Below are 14,898 nucleotides of genomic sequence, written 5' to 3' on the forward strand. Positions count from 1 at the left end.
AGAGAAATCACCATCATCATCAAAGTAGAAATTCAAAGCCTTCCCCCAATTCCATATCCCCAAAATAGCCACTATTAAGTTTGGTGTGTATCCTTCCAGATTCTTTTCAATATCTATATAATTATGCATAATTAGAATATATTTATATAACATATATATATTTTAAAAATTAATTTATTTTTATTTTTGGCTGTGTTGTGTTGCTGTGCGCGGGCTTTCTTTAGTTGTGGCAAGAGGGGGCTACACTTCGTTGCAGTGTGTGGGCTTCACGGTGCCTTCTCTTGTTGCAGAGCATGGGCTCTAGGCATGCGGGCTTCAGTAGTTGTGGCTCACGGGCTCAGTAGTTGTGGCACGCAGGCTCAGTAGTTGTGGCGCACAGGTTTAGTTGCTCCGCAGCATGTGGGGTCTTCCCGGGCCAGGGCTCGAACCCGTGTCCCCTGCATTGGCAGGCAGATTCTTAACCACTGTGCCACCAGGGAAGCCCCAACATGTATATTTTTAAAGGAGTAACATCACACATTTTACCCTTCCACTTCATTTTTGCACTTAATATACGGCCAGCATCATATTTCCATGTTAACTTACCTCCTTAAATCACGCAGAGGAGCCAAGATGATCAAAAGAAACTGGGACAGGTTCTGACACCTGCAGAAGGTTGTTGTGGATCTCAGCTCATCAGGAGCACCCAGCAGAAGACCCCACCTGGCCTCGTGAACACAACACTCTTCTGAACAAACTGGCCACCAGCAGCAGCGCCAGGAAATGGTCTAGCTGAGGAGGACTTAAGAAACATGTTCTGGGTTGTGCTATACAAAACATCTCAGGTTCCCCCGGGAATGAACCAGATGCTAGTCAGCCTCTCTTCACCAGCATCCATAGTGCCCGCCGGGCCCAGCGATGCATGCAGACCCATCTCTCATGTAAACAGAACCGTCTCTAATACGCCAGAATGGAAGTACCACAGGGGCCCTTCACGGCTGTCCCCAACATCAAGGACAGCGTCTGCATGTAGTAAATGCTCAAAAATGTTTGATGACCGAAGGAATGAGCAAACATCCTGCTGCTAGCGGGGTGAAGAGTTTAAACCACAGCCTACAGAGCTGCCCGGGGACCACGCAGTGCCAGGGATAGTAAAGGAGAAAAATCAAGGAGACCATATTGAGGGTTTTATTTCAAGCAGGGAACCCTTTGCTACAGTAACAGCATAAGCTGAGGAGACTGAACACTTTCAACTCGGTGCCAGAGCCATGCTTTGTGTTGGTGCTGGGTCCGCTGGGGGAGGGGATTTTCAGAGACATTCTCCAAATCACTCAAGGGGGATGGGAGACAGTGGAAAAATCAAGGAAGACCCTTTCAAGGGGGAAAAAAGAGGTAGTGGTGGGGGAATCTAAGGATATTTTCCCCACCAGGATTTAAGCCAGGAATAGATGCATCACGCTGGCTTGTGGCGGCTTCCCAGGACGCTGTGTTGAGAAGGATTCGGGAGCTGCATTCAGCTCACGAGGAAGGGGCTGTATGACTGATTAGGGACGCTCTTGGGGGCGTGGAAGTGGCAGTGACATCATGGACACATAACAGCAAAAGAGCAGCAGCCTCCCCACGTGGTCCCAGGGAGAAGTAAAATTTAGATTAATGACATCATAATGGAAATCAGACTGTAGACAAAGAGTTCATTTTGTTCTGTTTTGTCCTCCATGTGAAAATAAGGCCCAGAGAACGCCCACCCGACCTGCGCTCAATGCCACCATCCCGGAGATGTTGCAGCCGCGCATGTCACTGTTCGGGGAAGAGAAACCTGCTACAAGGCTTCCCTGCCGCCCTGCCCACCTGAGGCAGCTGGGGAAAAAGAAGCGAGCTCGCCATCTGAGTTCCTCTCCTCACCTGTGTCGAGCGGGCTCCTCTCTGGGCCGGTGACATCCACAGGGGTCTAAGCAGAGGGAAGAATGAGGGTGGTCAGTCTCTTGGAAGCCAGGCGGAAGCATCTGATACAGAAATGTTTTTATTTGGGAGCTTCGAGACAACTCCAGCTCCTCTGTGAATTCCCAGTGAGTTTACAGCAGTCTTGGGGGCAGGGTCTATTTGATCCTGCTTGATATCAGGTGCCAGTGAGGATCTGCAATAGATGGTCATGAATCAAAGGTCCTTCCAAGCCAGCAGCTCAGCGGCCCCAGCCCAGAGGTGAGGAAGAGTGCTTGCAACTGGGAAAGCAGGGATTCCGGAGGTGAGATCGGTGGTTGGCTGAGGGTCGGCGGGGAGGCATTCTTTCTCTTCAGTAAATTCGCTGCCGCAGGTTCTAGAGATGCCGCCATCAGTATCAGCTGTAGCAGAATGAGGCCCTGGTCAGGTGATGCTGGCTCTGGGAAGAAAGAGGAAAGGTAAGACTTTCATCTAACTGGGGTTATCAGTCAGCGAGATCCAGGAGTCAATCCATCTGAAAACTGTTTTAGCGAAGCAACACTGGGCAAAGTATCGCCATGAGAACAGACTGGGGAAAGGCTATGAGGTTGTCCGGGGTTATCTGTAAAAGTTCGATAAAAGATATTGTAGGAAAACATGTATCTTCCTGCCTTGAAAAATGAATTTTCCTGAAGTTGAAAGTGGGCCAATAAAGTTTGAATATCACAGCAGAGGGCGGACCAGCATCATTCCAGGAAAGTTCTGGGGGCAGGGGATGCTGGCGGGCCGGTAGGGATGGTGCAGTTGGATTCACAGGCCTCGGACCTGAGAATTCAGGTCAGTTCTTGGATTCACAAGCGCTGACCACTGAGCAGTGGTTGGGACCCCACTTCTACCACCAAAGGTCATCTTCCTCGTACAGTCTGATACTGATTTCTCCATGTGAACAGACAAAACTAACCACATCACAAAACCACCACCTTGTGCGGTATTTACTGGGTTTCAAATGATCCTTGGGTCACTCATATGTGTGATCTGGGAGCGAGATAACTGAGTGGATGAGTAAGAGGGAAGTGCTCTTCCTTCCCAGGATTTCGTGGGAGCCGGGGGCGGGGGGGGGGGGGGGGGGGGGGGGGGGGGGGGGGGGGCGGGGGGGGGGGGGGGCTCTGTATACGGTAGTTGGAAGGGGGCTGGAGCTGTTTGGGGCTTGACTCTATTCCCTGTAGGCACCTGGAAACAATTCCACGTCGTTCCCACCACCTGTGCCCAGGAATCGAGCTAGACAGCGTCCCACCACTTTTTAGGCTCCCTAATTCTCTAACTACCTCATCCCACTCTGTCCTCAGTCTAGGTTACGAGGCGGACACTGGCTGCCTTGTCTTCAAAGAGTGGGTTTTACTGCTGCCTGGGGCATGACCTGCCCGAGACCTCAGCGTGACTTGATAAATTCAGATCCAGGACTCATTAAAGGGCTTTGGTGTTCTTGGATTAGAGGAGGAAGTTGAACTCCTTGGGAGAGGCTCGTTCAAGACAAGGCTCCGGAAGAGTCACTGGGAACGCCCTCCTCCACCTGAGTGGCACCAGCCCCCTTGCCACCCCAGCAAAGAAAAGGCACACAGACAACTGTGCCCCTTGTCCTATCAGAGCGCTTTCGGAAGGAACAGCTTCCAGTTGGGGCACTGCTCTGAAAGGTCAAATCCAGGACAGTCAGGATGGGGCTTGCTAGCAACGCCTTCTTCCCTCCTGAAGCAGCCAATCACCAGGGTGGCCACAAGTGGCAGGGTGCCATGGCTCAGGCAAGCGTCCAGTGACTCTGGGATCTGTGAAGCCTTGGCATTAAACCCGCTTTGCGGCTGAAGATTTAATGACATGGAAAAATGGTCCTGAACTAGCAAATGGGAGGAGTGAGTTATAAAATACTGAGTAAAGTTGGATCCCACTTGGGGGATAAAAAAAGTTGGAAGAATATTAACAAGGTCATGAGATTACCGGTATTTTTATTTTGTTCTTTCTGTTTATTTGTATTTTCTATTTTTTCCTACAGTAAAAATGCATTGATTTTATGATAGGATTGTTTTAAAGTCACTTTCATCTGTTAAAAGGGGGATGTGGCCAGTATCTGAGCACAGCTTTAAGAACCAGACTTCTCTTCCCTGTCTTGGACATAACCCAAGTTCAGTGACTCTTTACCCAGGATATTTAATTATGCAAAATGTGTTGCTGCCCTTTTCCTTTAGTAAGAGAAGGCAAAACGCCAGAAAGCTGTGGCTATAGGTGCTTTAGTGAAAAGCTCAAGCATGTGATTTAAAGCCAGCGTCCAGGGCTGGGCCTGGGCTCATTCTCATGAGCCTGATCCATCCTGCCCTTCCCTTGGCTCTAGGGTCTGGTCCCATCCATGCATCCTAGCCAGACTCTGATGCCCCAGGGTAGTCAACAGGGAGGTTGGCTAGACCTTCCTAATGAAGACAATCCTTTCTGAGAGAATTTGCAGTCACCATGACTGAAGCAAAATGGTCTCTTGTCTTCTAGAAAATTCAGTGACTCATCCCACTTTGTCTTCTGAGCTCCGCACACAACTAGTTTGGGGCTAGAGAAGGAGAAACAGGGGAGGAAAAGAAGGGGAGGAATTGAGGGGATATTGGAAGTTGATCATCCGTCTACTCAACGGTGTTTCTGAGTGGCCATTTGTGTGCCAGGCTTCGTGAGAAGCACTAGTGATACAGAGGTGAAAACACAGTTACAGCTCTCCTGGGACCTTCGTGCTGGCTGGGGAGTGAGGAAAGTTGGCAGGCAGTTATAATGCAAGGGCATGTGGTAGGGACACAGCAGAGCCTACAGCAGGCACACATCCTCCTGGCTGAGACATCAGGGCAGGCTTCCTGGAGGAGGAGACCTCTACACCAAGGCTTGGACAGCGAAGAGGAGTTGGTGAGGCCAAAAACAAGAGGAAGGCCTGAGAAGAGGGTGTCAGGCAAGGGCGGCATGCACAAAGACCCGGAGGCGAGAGTGGGGATGGTATGTTTAAGATGCTGGTGAGAACGAGGCTGTTGAGGACCGAAACATAACCTAGAGGGCAATGGGAAGCCACTGAGGACACTGGAGCAAGGGAGTCACTTGTTCAGATTTCTGTTTTTAGATCCCTTTGGCTGCAGTGACCTTTCTACAATGAGAACAGGAAAAGGAGAGGGTGAGGGAGGCAGGGATGGTATAGCAGAGGCTGTCCTCTAGAGCTCTGGGAGCCTGTCCTCAGACCTAGACTGAATTCAGTAGGGAGGTGGGGAGATGCTGCCTGTGTAACAGGCCGTGGGTACCCTGGTTCCAGTCCTCAGTCTTGAGCCTGGGTTATTTAAATTGTGCAGTGAAGCTAAACACGCGTCTCTTCAAGGGCTGTTGAAGCTACTGAATGGGAAACAAGAGAGGTGAGCTCACTACAAACAGGTAAGTTCTGTGTCGACCTCAGTTACTGAGCGTCCAGCTCACCATCAGCCACAGGTGGGCATTTCAGAAGGGCTTTTTGATGACAAGAAGGGTGGCAATTCTAGCCCAGAATTAACACAGATTAAACAGGAAACAAATGACAGAGGGATATTTCAGAAGGCCACACCATTTTCACCTCAAAGAACAAAGTTTTAAGCTCCAGGAGGGCACAAGTGGCTGGGAAGGAGGTGCACTGACCTTGCGCTCAGGGGCTGGTCGCCACGTGGTCCCCGCGGATCGCCTGCAGCGAGAGCTCGTACCCAAGGAACATGGCCGCGCTCATGGGGAAGCCCCGCACGGCATTGACCGTGATGCCTCTGAAAAACACCTTTGGCAGGAGGCGGCGTTATCACAGGGCACTGACCTGCACCTTCCGCAGGGCTGCCACCGAGGGCAGAGCCAGGGCCGGCGCTGCTGCCCACCCACGCAGCCCCCTGTCCCAGGCTGGACCCTACAGAGCCCAAAGGGCGGGAAAGGTGGAGACCCTCCCCGCTCAGCACACACACACCCCAGCCCCGCCCCCGCCCTCAGCCACGTGACTTCTGAAGGCGCGTTCCTTCGCAGGCCCGGTACGCATGCGCTACATACTGTGCGCCAACAGGTGAGCCCCGCGAACACCACATACACTCTGCTTAATTGTTGCGCTCTCTCGTGAGCATGCGCACCCACGCTCGGTTCTTGGGACTCTGCAAGTCAGAGCTCCACACGCTTTGCAGTGGTAGAGCACCCGGCCATGACCAACAACTGTGACAGGGGCTTCACGGGACGTCCCCAAAGGGGCAGGGTAGGGGGAACTCAGGCCCTGCTCAAGGTGACACACCTGGAGTCCAGGTACAGTTTGCCAGTTAGTAGCTGTGTTACTTGGGAAAATAGCAAAGTCTCTAGAAGTCAATTTTCCCAACTGTCAAATGGGGGTGATAATACCATTGACCTCCTACAGTTTTTGAGGGAATAGATGAGACGTTGCTTTTAAAGGCATTTTCACAGTGCCTGTCCAGCAGTAAAGCACTCCTTAACTGTTGACAATCACACCACCATCCTTATTATCAGTAGTCACCACTTCATACAGAGTAAGCACTCCACTTTGCTCATTATATGAGCGCTGAGGAGTATTAGTACCAGTGGCCTAAACCCGGCCTTTAATACAAGAAGACTGTATTTGTCTTCACCCCTAGGGAATATGGTAAGATGCTTTCCTTCCACCCTGAATCTTCCTGCCTGGTGCTGGGTAGACGCTGATCTCTGTGATGTGGCTCCAGCCCTTGGGAAGTTGATAACCTCCTAGGGAAGATAAGCCCCATTCAGGAGTAACTACAGCATAACCTAGAACATGATGAGAATAAATAAAGGCCTTGGTGAGGGGTGGAATGGGGAGGAGCTGTCATTAAATGTCTTCTCTGGGAAGAGAGCACGTGTCTGAAGGCAAATCACTACCCACGTGTGAATGACCTGAGAACTGCCAGGTGCACGGTGTGAACTTGTTTATTGATGCCCGTATAATTTACTGTTTACGGACTAGACCTGGTACTATAATTTTCAGAAGGTGGAAATCCCTTACATGTCCCCAATTTTCTTAGTTGTTGGACACTGTGATGTCAGGGTAGGTGCAGGCCACTGTCATGGGCCAGGACATCAGGTGACAGACATCCCTTCAGGAGAGGTGCCTGCACCATGGCACTCGTGGCAGCCTGGGACATGCAGCTTTGTCAGGAAGGAGAGAGAAGGGCCTCAGTGTACCTTGGGGGGTGAGAGAGCCTTGGCCCCAGGGAAGGGAGCTTAAGATCCCCAGAGGTGAGCAAGTCGCCCAGCCTAACCCTGGAGCAATTCAGGTAGGGGGCAGGAAGGCTCCTTGTGACATTAGGACTCCTCTCTAATGTCTAACCTTTATGGAATTCCACAGGCTCAGCCAGGGTGACTGAATAGCAGCAAGGAACTGGGTCAGCCTCTGAGAGGAAAATTCCATGCCGGGTGCACAGAGAGGCTCCCGTGTGCACCGGGGTTTGGCTCTGCAAGGCGAGGCAAGCCAGGCAGGACGCAGCTTGGAATGTGACCCTCCTCTCCCATAGCACTGGGCCGTGCAGGAGCCGTGGGCCACTTCAGGCAGCCAGAGTTCATGAACGCATGAACGAACGAACTCCTCGATGTGAAAAAAGAATGGTCTCTGGGGCTGAAAGCATCCTGGTGGTGGTTGTGGTAGTGGGGGATTCCTGGAGTGGAGGGAGGCCTTCAGATCCCCCGAGTGGCAGAACCAAAGAGTAACCAACACTGGTGCCTACTTACCCCTAGCTATGGCCTGCTCTGCTGTGAGGCCCAAAGATGGCAAAAATAGTGCAGAGCTACTGGCTATCACCTTGGCTTTTGGAACACAAAAACAGTAGACAGAGTCTTTCCTCATGAATCCTCAATGGCTCCCCACCTCCCAAGGTCAAGTCCATACCCTTCCCTGGCCTGCCAGGACCCACATGCTCCCTCCTTGCACTGCTCTGAGCTGCCTCTTACAGTTGACACTGTGGGCAGTATATTGGCCTGCCATTCATTCCTCCTAACAGGCCAGCTCTCTCTCACCACTGAGCCTCTTCTAGTCCCCTCTGCTGGAATCCTCCCCAGACTCGGCTATACCCTCTGGTAGCCCTGCCATGACCACCCTAAGTAGGATTATGGCCCGCTGTCTTCTGTGCCCTCAGTACCTCTGCCATCACAGCACTTCTCACACCATCCTCCAATCACCTATGACTTGTCTATCCCTTCATTAATAGTCCCAGTCAGAACTTCCCTGGTGGCGCAGTGGTCGAGAGCCCGCCTGCCAAGGCAGGGGATGCGGGTTCGCGGAGCGGCTGGGCCCGTGAGCCATGGCCGATGAGCCTGCGCGTCCGGAGCCTGTGCTCCGCAATGCGAGAGGCCACAACAGTGAGAGGCCCGCGTACCGCAAAAAAAAAAAAAAAAAAAAAGTCCCAGTCAGAGTAGTGACAACAGGGCTGTGTGTGTGGCTCACATCTGAATCCCCAGCATCTGCACGGTGCTTGGCCTAGAGGATCCTCTATAAATCTTATTAAATGAATCAGTGGATGGATGGACAGGCAGATGAATGAAGGAGTGAATGAATGAATGAATGCATGAACGAACAAACTCCTTGATGTGAAAAAAAAATGGTCTCTGGGCTGAAAGCATCCTGGTGGTAGTGGGGGATTCCTGGAATAGAGGGAGGCCTTCAGATCCCCCAAGTGGCAGAACCAAAGAGTAACCAACACTGGTGCCTACTTACAAATGGTCCCCTCCATCTCTCCTTAGAGTCATCCAGTCTCATCCCACTGTCACAAATCCCCTCACAACAGTCACCTCTGTGGAGCTAGAGGACATCAAGTCACTCCTCCAGCCTCCTTATTGCAGATGACAGCTCTCCAAGTGTGAGCCATGGCTCATGTGGTTTAGGACGATCCTCGCAGCAGGCAGAGAATGGATCCAAAACTACCCCACCTTTCTTCCGTTCTGACTTGGGAATGCCCCAGAAGTCCATGGACTTACTAGTTCCCCTACCATAAAGACTGCTTTACTGGTAATCACTGAGTTACAAGGGGCTACTAAACTTGGGTACCATTGCCATTATTTCACTCCTTTCCAGTTCTTTACTATCACTGAGTTCTTCTTCCATAGGGAAGTGAGAATAGGTTGCAGCCTCAGTGAGCTGCAGTAAAACTGTTTGAGAATGCGTACTCCACAAAGCCAGCACTCAAGCTCACTAGGATTGGAGCCATCCCTCGGCCTTGGGAAAAGATGCTCCACCTGCCGCAGCTGGGGATCTGACTGTGAGACCACCCAACTTTCCAGGGCTGTATAAGATTATTTTTTTAATCATGTTACTATGTATGTTTATATGCAAGCACATATACAAACATACATAAATATACATACACACATATATGCTTGCGCTGTGAATATTTTGAAAATATATCACAAGAAACTTATAACAGTGATTGCCTTTGAGAGAAGACTGGCAGGGGGTCACAGGAGGGACATGTCGACAGTATATCCTCTTATACATTTTGAAGCTTCCTATGTTCACATACTACAATTTTTTTTTTTTTTTTTTTTTGCGGTACGCGGGCCTCTCACTGTGTGGCCTCTCCCGTTGCAAAGCACAGGCTCCGGACACGCAGGCTCAGCGGCCATGGCTCACGGGCCCAGCTGCTCCACGGCATGTGGGATCTTCCCGGACCGGGGCACGAACCCACGTCCCCTGCATTGGCAGGCAGACTCTCAACCACTGCGCCACCAGGGAAGCCCTACATACTACACATTTTTTAAGCAACTAATAAAAAATAATTTCAGTCAATGATGTGGTTAATCAAGTTGAATATTGCTATCTCTGCTTAAAACCTGTCTCTGACTATAAACTTTGGGTCAGACACTTTTGAGGTTAAGAAATCAATCATCTGACCTCAGTTGTTTTCTAGGACTTTGCTTTTAACAGAAGACAGTAAATTTTTGGAGGAAATAATATCAGCAATATATTTTGCTTCTACAGGACTTTTTGGAAAAATGATACATTAATATTTGGGGAAATAGAAAAAAAATCTCAAATAAAACCTGAGCATCTCTTTTGAATCTCTCTTATGTGTCACTCTGTATTTGTTGGTTGAATCACAAACTGTGCTTCTGCTAAAAAAATACAAAAAACAATTGATTCAACATCTATTTATGATAAAAGTAATAAAGGCCATATATGACAAGCCCTCAGCTAACTTCTTAATCAATGGTGAAAAGCTGAAAGCATTTCCTCTAAGATCAGAAAGCATTTCCTCTAAGAAGATCCACTCTTGCCACTTTTATTTAGCATAGTATTGGGAGCCCTAGGCACAGCAATCAGAGAAGAAAAAGAAATAAAAGGAATCTGAATTAGAAAAGAAGAAGAAAAACTGTCACTGTTTGCAGATGACATGATACTATACATAGAAAATCCTAAAGATGCCCCCAAAAAACTACCAGAACTCTTCAATGAATTTAGTAAAGTTTCAGGATACAAAATTAATATACAGAAATTTGTTGCTAACGATGAACTATCAGAAAGAGAAATTAAGAAAACAGTCCAAGAGTCATGGACATATACACACTAACAAACGTAGTAAGGTAGATAGCTAGGGGGAAGCAGCCGCAAGGCACAGGGATATTAGCTCGGGGCTTTGTGACAGCATGGAGGGGTGGGATGGGGAGAGTGGGAGGGAGGGAGACGCAAGAGGGAAGACATATGGGAACATATGTATATGTATAGCTGATTCACTTTGTTATAAAGCAGAAACTAAAACACCATTGTAAAGCAATTATACCCCAATAAAGATGTTTAAAAAAAAAAAAAGAAAAGAAAACAGTCCCATTTACAACTGCATAAAAAATACCTAGGAATAAATCTAACTAAGGAGGTAAAAGGTACTTGGTAAACTATAAGACACTGAAGATGACACAAACAGTTGGAAAGATATACCATGCTCATGGATTGGAAGAATTAATATTATTAAAAAGACCATACTCCCCAAGGCAATCAACAGATGAAATGCAACCTCTATCAAAGTATCAATGGCATTTTTCATGGAACTAGAACAAATAATTCTAAAATTTGGATGGAAAAACAAAAGACCTTGAATAGCCAAAACAATCTTAAGAACAAAGAACAAAGCTAGAGGTACCATGCTCCCTGATTCCAAACTATACTACAAAGCTACAGTAATCAAAACAGTATGATACTGGCACAAAAACAGACACATAGATCAATGGAACAGAATAGACGACCCAGAGATGAACCCATGCTTATATGGGCAATTGATCTATGACAAAGGAGGCAAGAATATACAATGGGGAAAATAAAGCCTCTTCAATAATGGTGTTGGAAAAACTGGACTACTTTCTCACACCCTATATAAATGCCAAGTGGATTAAAGACTTAAACTAAGACCTGAAACCATAAAACTTCTAGAAGAAAACATAGGCTATACATTCTTTGACATCAATCTTAGCAATATTTTTTGAGATCGGTCTCCTCAGGTAAGGGAAACAAAAACAAAAATAAACAAATGGGACTATATCAAACTAAAAAGGTTTTTCACAGTGAAGGAAACTACCAGCAAAATGAAAACGCTGCCTACTGAATGACAGAAGATATTTGCAAATGATATATCTGATAAGGGGTTAATATCCAAAATATACAAAGAACTCATATAACTCAACATGAAACAACCAAACAACCCAATTAAAAACTGGGCAGAGGACCTGCAAAGACATTTTTCCAAAGAAGACACACAGATGGCCAACATAAACATGAAAAGATGCTGAAAGTCACTAATCATCAGGGAAATGCAAATCAAAACCACAATGAGATAGCACCTCACCCCAGTCAGAATGGCTATTATCAAAAAGACAAGAAATAACATGTGTTGGTGAGGATGTGGAGAAAAGGGAACACTCGCACACTGTTGGTGGGAATGTAAATTGGTGCAGCACTATGGAAAATAGTACGGAGGTTCCTCAAAAAAAATTAAAAATAGAACTACCATACAATCCAGCAATTCCACTCCTGGGTATTTACCTAAAGAAAATAAAAACACTAATTAGAAAAGATACATGCACTCCTATGTTCATTGCAGCATTATTTACAATAGCCGAGACTGAATTAAATATTGACATTTGTGAAAACATGGATGGACCTAGAAGGTATTATGCTAAGTGAAATAAGTCAGAGAAAGACAAATACTGTATGATTTCACTTATATGTGGAGTCTAAAAAACAAAACAAATGAACAAACATAACTAACCAGAAACAGAGTCATAGATACAGAGAACAAACAGGTTGTTGCCAAAGGGGAAGGATGTTGAAGAGGAGAGAAATAGGTGAGGGAAATTAACAGGTACAAACTTGCAGTTACAAACTAAATGAGTAATGGGTATGAAATGTACTGTGTGAGGAATATAGTCAATAATTATGTAATATCTTTGTATGGTGACAGACGGTAATTAGACTTATCATGGTGATCATTTTGAAATTCATAGGAACATCAAATCACTATGTTGTGTACCAGGAACTAACAAAGTGTTGTAGGTCAATTATACTTCTAAAACAAACAAATAGAGAAAAAGAGATCAGATTTGTGGTTACCAGAAGTGAGGGGTGGTGGGAGGGCATGTACAACATGTAATGTACAACATGATAAATATAATGAACACTGCTGTACATTATGTATGAAAGTGGTTAAGAGAGTAGATCCTGAGTTCTCATCACAAGGAAAAAAGTATTTTTCTATTTCTTTAAGTTGTATCTATATGAGGTGATAGATGTTCACTAAATTTATTGTGGTCATCATTTCATGATATATGTAAGTCAAATCATTATGCTGTACACCTTAAACATCTACAGTGCTGTGTGTCCATTATATCTCAATAAAACTGGAAAAGAAAAAAAAACAACTGAGGTGAGAATTCTAGGAACATGGCAGAGTAGAAAATACCAGGACTCTGTCTCCTCACCTAGATAACTATTACACAGACAGAATTTGTCTGATGTAACTACTTTAGAACTCTGGAGTTTACTGAAGGCTTCCAACTTCCAGGAGAGGGTTTGGGCAGTGGTTAATTTCAGTCAATGTCAGCATTTAGCACAGTAGCAGCTACCCATCCCCCATCCCAAGCCCTTTGGCAGGCATCTATGCACATGTTCCTGGAGTAACCTGCACACAGCTTGTGGGAACCAGGGTGGGCAATGAGAACCTTGTCCTCCAAATACTGGACATCTGTGTTCTGGTCACTGATTGCTCTTTCTGATCATGAGGTGCAAAGAGGAGGGCAGTCATTCTTGTTTAACCTCCCCCTCCATCTTGCAAGCCCCTTGTTCACTGGCTGAAATTCACTTCCAGGGAATTTAAAGGGATGGTGCCCCTTTCCCTTCCCTTCATTTCTCTCTTTTTCCTCTTTTGGGAGTCAGACATTAAAGACTAGGACATTCAAAAGTGACTGCATGTATGAGGAAAATTAGAAAGTGACTGCGCATGCCCAGGGAAAGGCACAGGCTCAGAAAAACACTGAGAAAACCTTAAGTTTACACCTCAGATTGATCATTGGCACAGAGATAGTCTACAGCAATCAAAAATAATAACAAAACCCACCATACCCTGGGGAAGAGGGAGAATTGGATTTCTAGAGTTACCACATTATTAGATTCAAGTGTCTAGTTTTCAATAAAAAATCACAAGGCATATAAGAAACAGGAAAGTGTGGTCCACTCAAAGAAAAAAAATCAAAATAAAATGTCCCTGAAAAAGACCTGATAGCATATCTACTTGACAAAGACTTTAAAATATCCTTCTTGAAGATGCTTGAAGAACTAAAGAAAGATGTGAAGAGAGTCAAGAAAATGATATGTGAACAAAATAGAAATATCAATAAAGAAATAGAAAACCCAGAGAGAAAGCAAACAAATTCTGGAGCTGAAAAGCACTGAATGAATGAATGAATAACTGAAATGAAAAATTTACTAGAATGATTCAAAGGTTTATTTGAACAGACAGAGGAAAGAATCAGCAAACTTAAAGATAGGACAAGAAAAATTATTGGGTCTGAGAGACAGAAAGAAATAACATTGAAGAAAAGTAAACAGAGTCTAAGGGACTTGTGGGAAACTATCAAACAGAGCAACATATTCATTGTGGGAGTCCAAGGAGAAGAGAGAGAGAGAGAGAGACAGAGACAGAGAAACAGAGAGAGAGAGACAGAGAGAATATATGAAGTAATAGGGCCAAAAACTTCCCAAATATGATGAAAGACATGAATATAAACATCAAAGAAGCTCAATGAACTCCAAGCAAGATGAATTCAAAGAGACCTACAAGAAGACACATTATAATAAACTTTTGAAAGACAGAGAATCTTGAAAGCAGATAAAAAGTATCCTCTATAAGACTTTTAGCAGATTACTCATCAGAAACTTTAGCAGCCAGAAGGCAATGGGCGAATATATCCAAAGTGCTGAAAGAAAAAGAACAAAACTGTCTTCTTGACAGTTTCTATATCCAGAAAAACTATCCTTCAAGAGTGAGAGAGAAATCAAGACATTCCCAGATAGACAAAAGCTGAAGGAGTTCGTTACCACTAGATCTACCCATAAGAAATTCTCAAGAGAGCCCTGCAGGCTGAAATAAAATCACTAGACAGTAACTTGTAGCTGTATGAAGAGATACTGTAAAAATCTCACAAAAGGTAAATACATGGGGAGAGTGACACTAGCATCATGGCAGCCCCAAATGTCCCTTATTTTGTCCTCAGTTCAACAACAAAAATTCAGCATCCATCCATGAACAAAAGTGCCTCTGTGGGAGTTGTGGGATCCAGCACCATATACCAAGGGACCCAAGAGGAGTCCTTCCCACCTGTGCATCAGCTAATAGGCAGACAGACCTCAGTACTGGCAGTGAAACCTGCAGTAGCCTGTGAATTGGCTCCAGCCACTCTTGGCTGTAGTCCAGGAGCAGCTGGAGAACACTGACTTGG

General features: G+C 46.1%; 1 protein-coding gene across 4 annotated transcripts in view; it reads right to left on the minus strand.

Annotated features, from left to right (window-relative positions):
- Positions 1-1,151: 1,151 nt before the first annotated feature.
- Positions 1,152-14,898, minus strand: part of SLC25A48 (solute carrier family 25 member 48) — a 43,234-nt gene continuing 29,487 nt past the window's right edge. For 3 of the 4 annotated variants that reach the window (XR_004349405.1, XM_032628743.1, XM_032628742.1), the window contains 2 exons: positions 5,572-5,701; positions 1,152-2,356 (listed from right to left, as the gene is read on the minus strand). Coding sequence is in view for 3 of the 4 variants with exons in the window: in XM_032628743.1 (XP_032484634.1) it covers positions 5,579-5,701 (123 nt within the window). In the remaining variant the exon portion in view is untranslated. Of the gene's footprint in view, positions 2,357-5,571; positions 5,702-11,908; positions 11,948-14,898 lie in introns of those variants that run through there. The other variant, XM_032628744.1, reaches the window with a different exon arrangement.

Source organism: Phocoena sinus, chromosome 3 (assembly GCF_008692025.1).
Source record: "Phocoena sinus isolate mPhoSin1 chromosome 3, mPhoSin1.pri, whole genome shotgun sequence".
In the NCBI taxonomy this organism is placed as follows: domain Eukaryota; kingdom Metazoa; phylum Chordata; class Mammalia; order Artiodactyla; family Phocoenidae; genus Phocoena; species Phocoena sinus.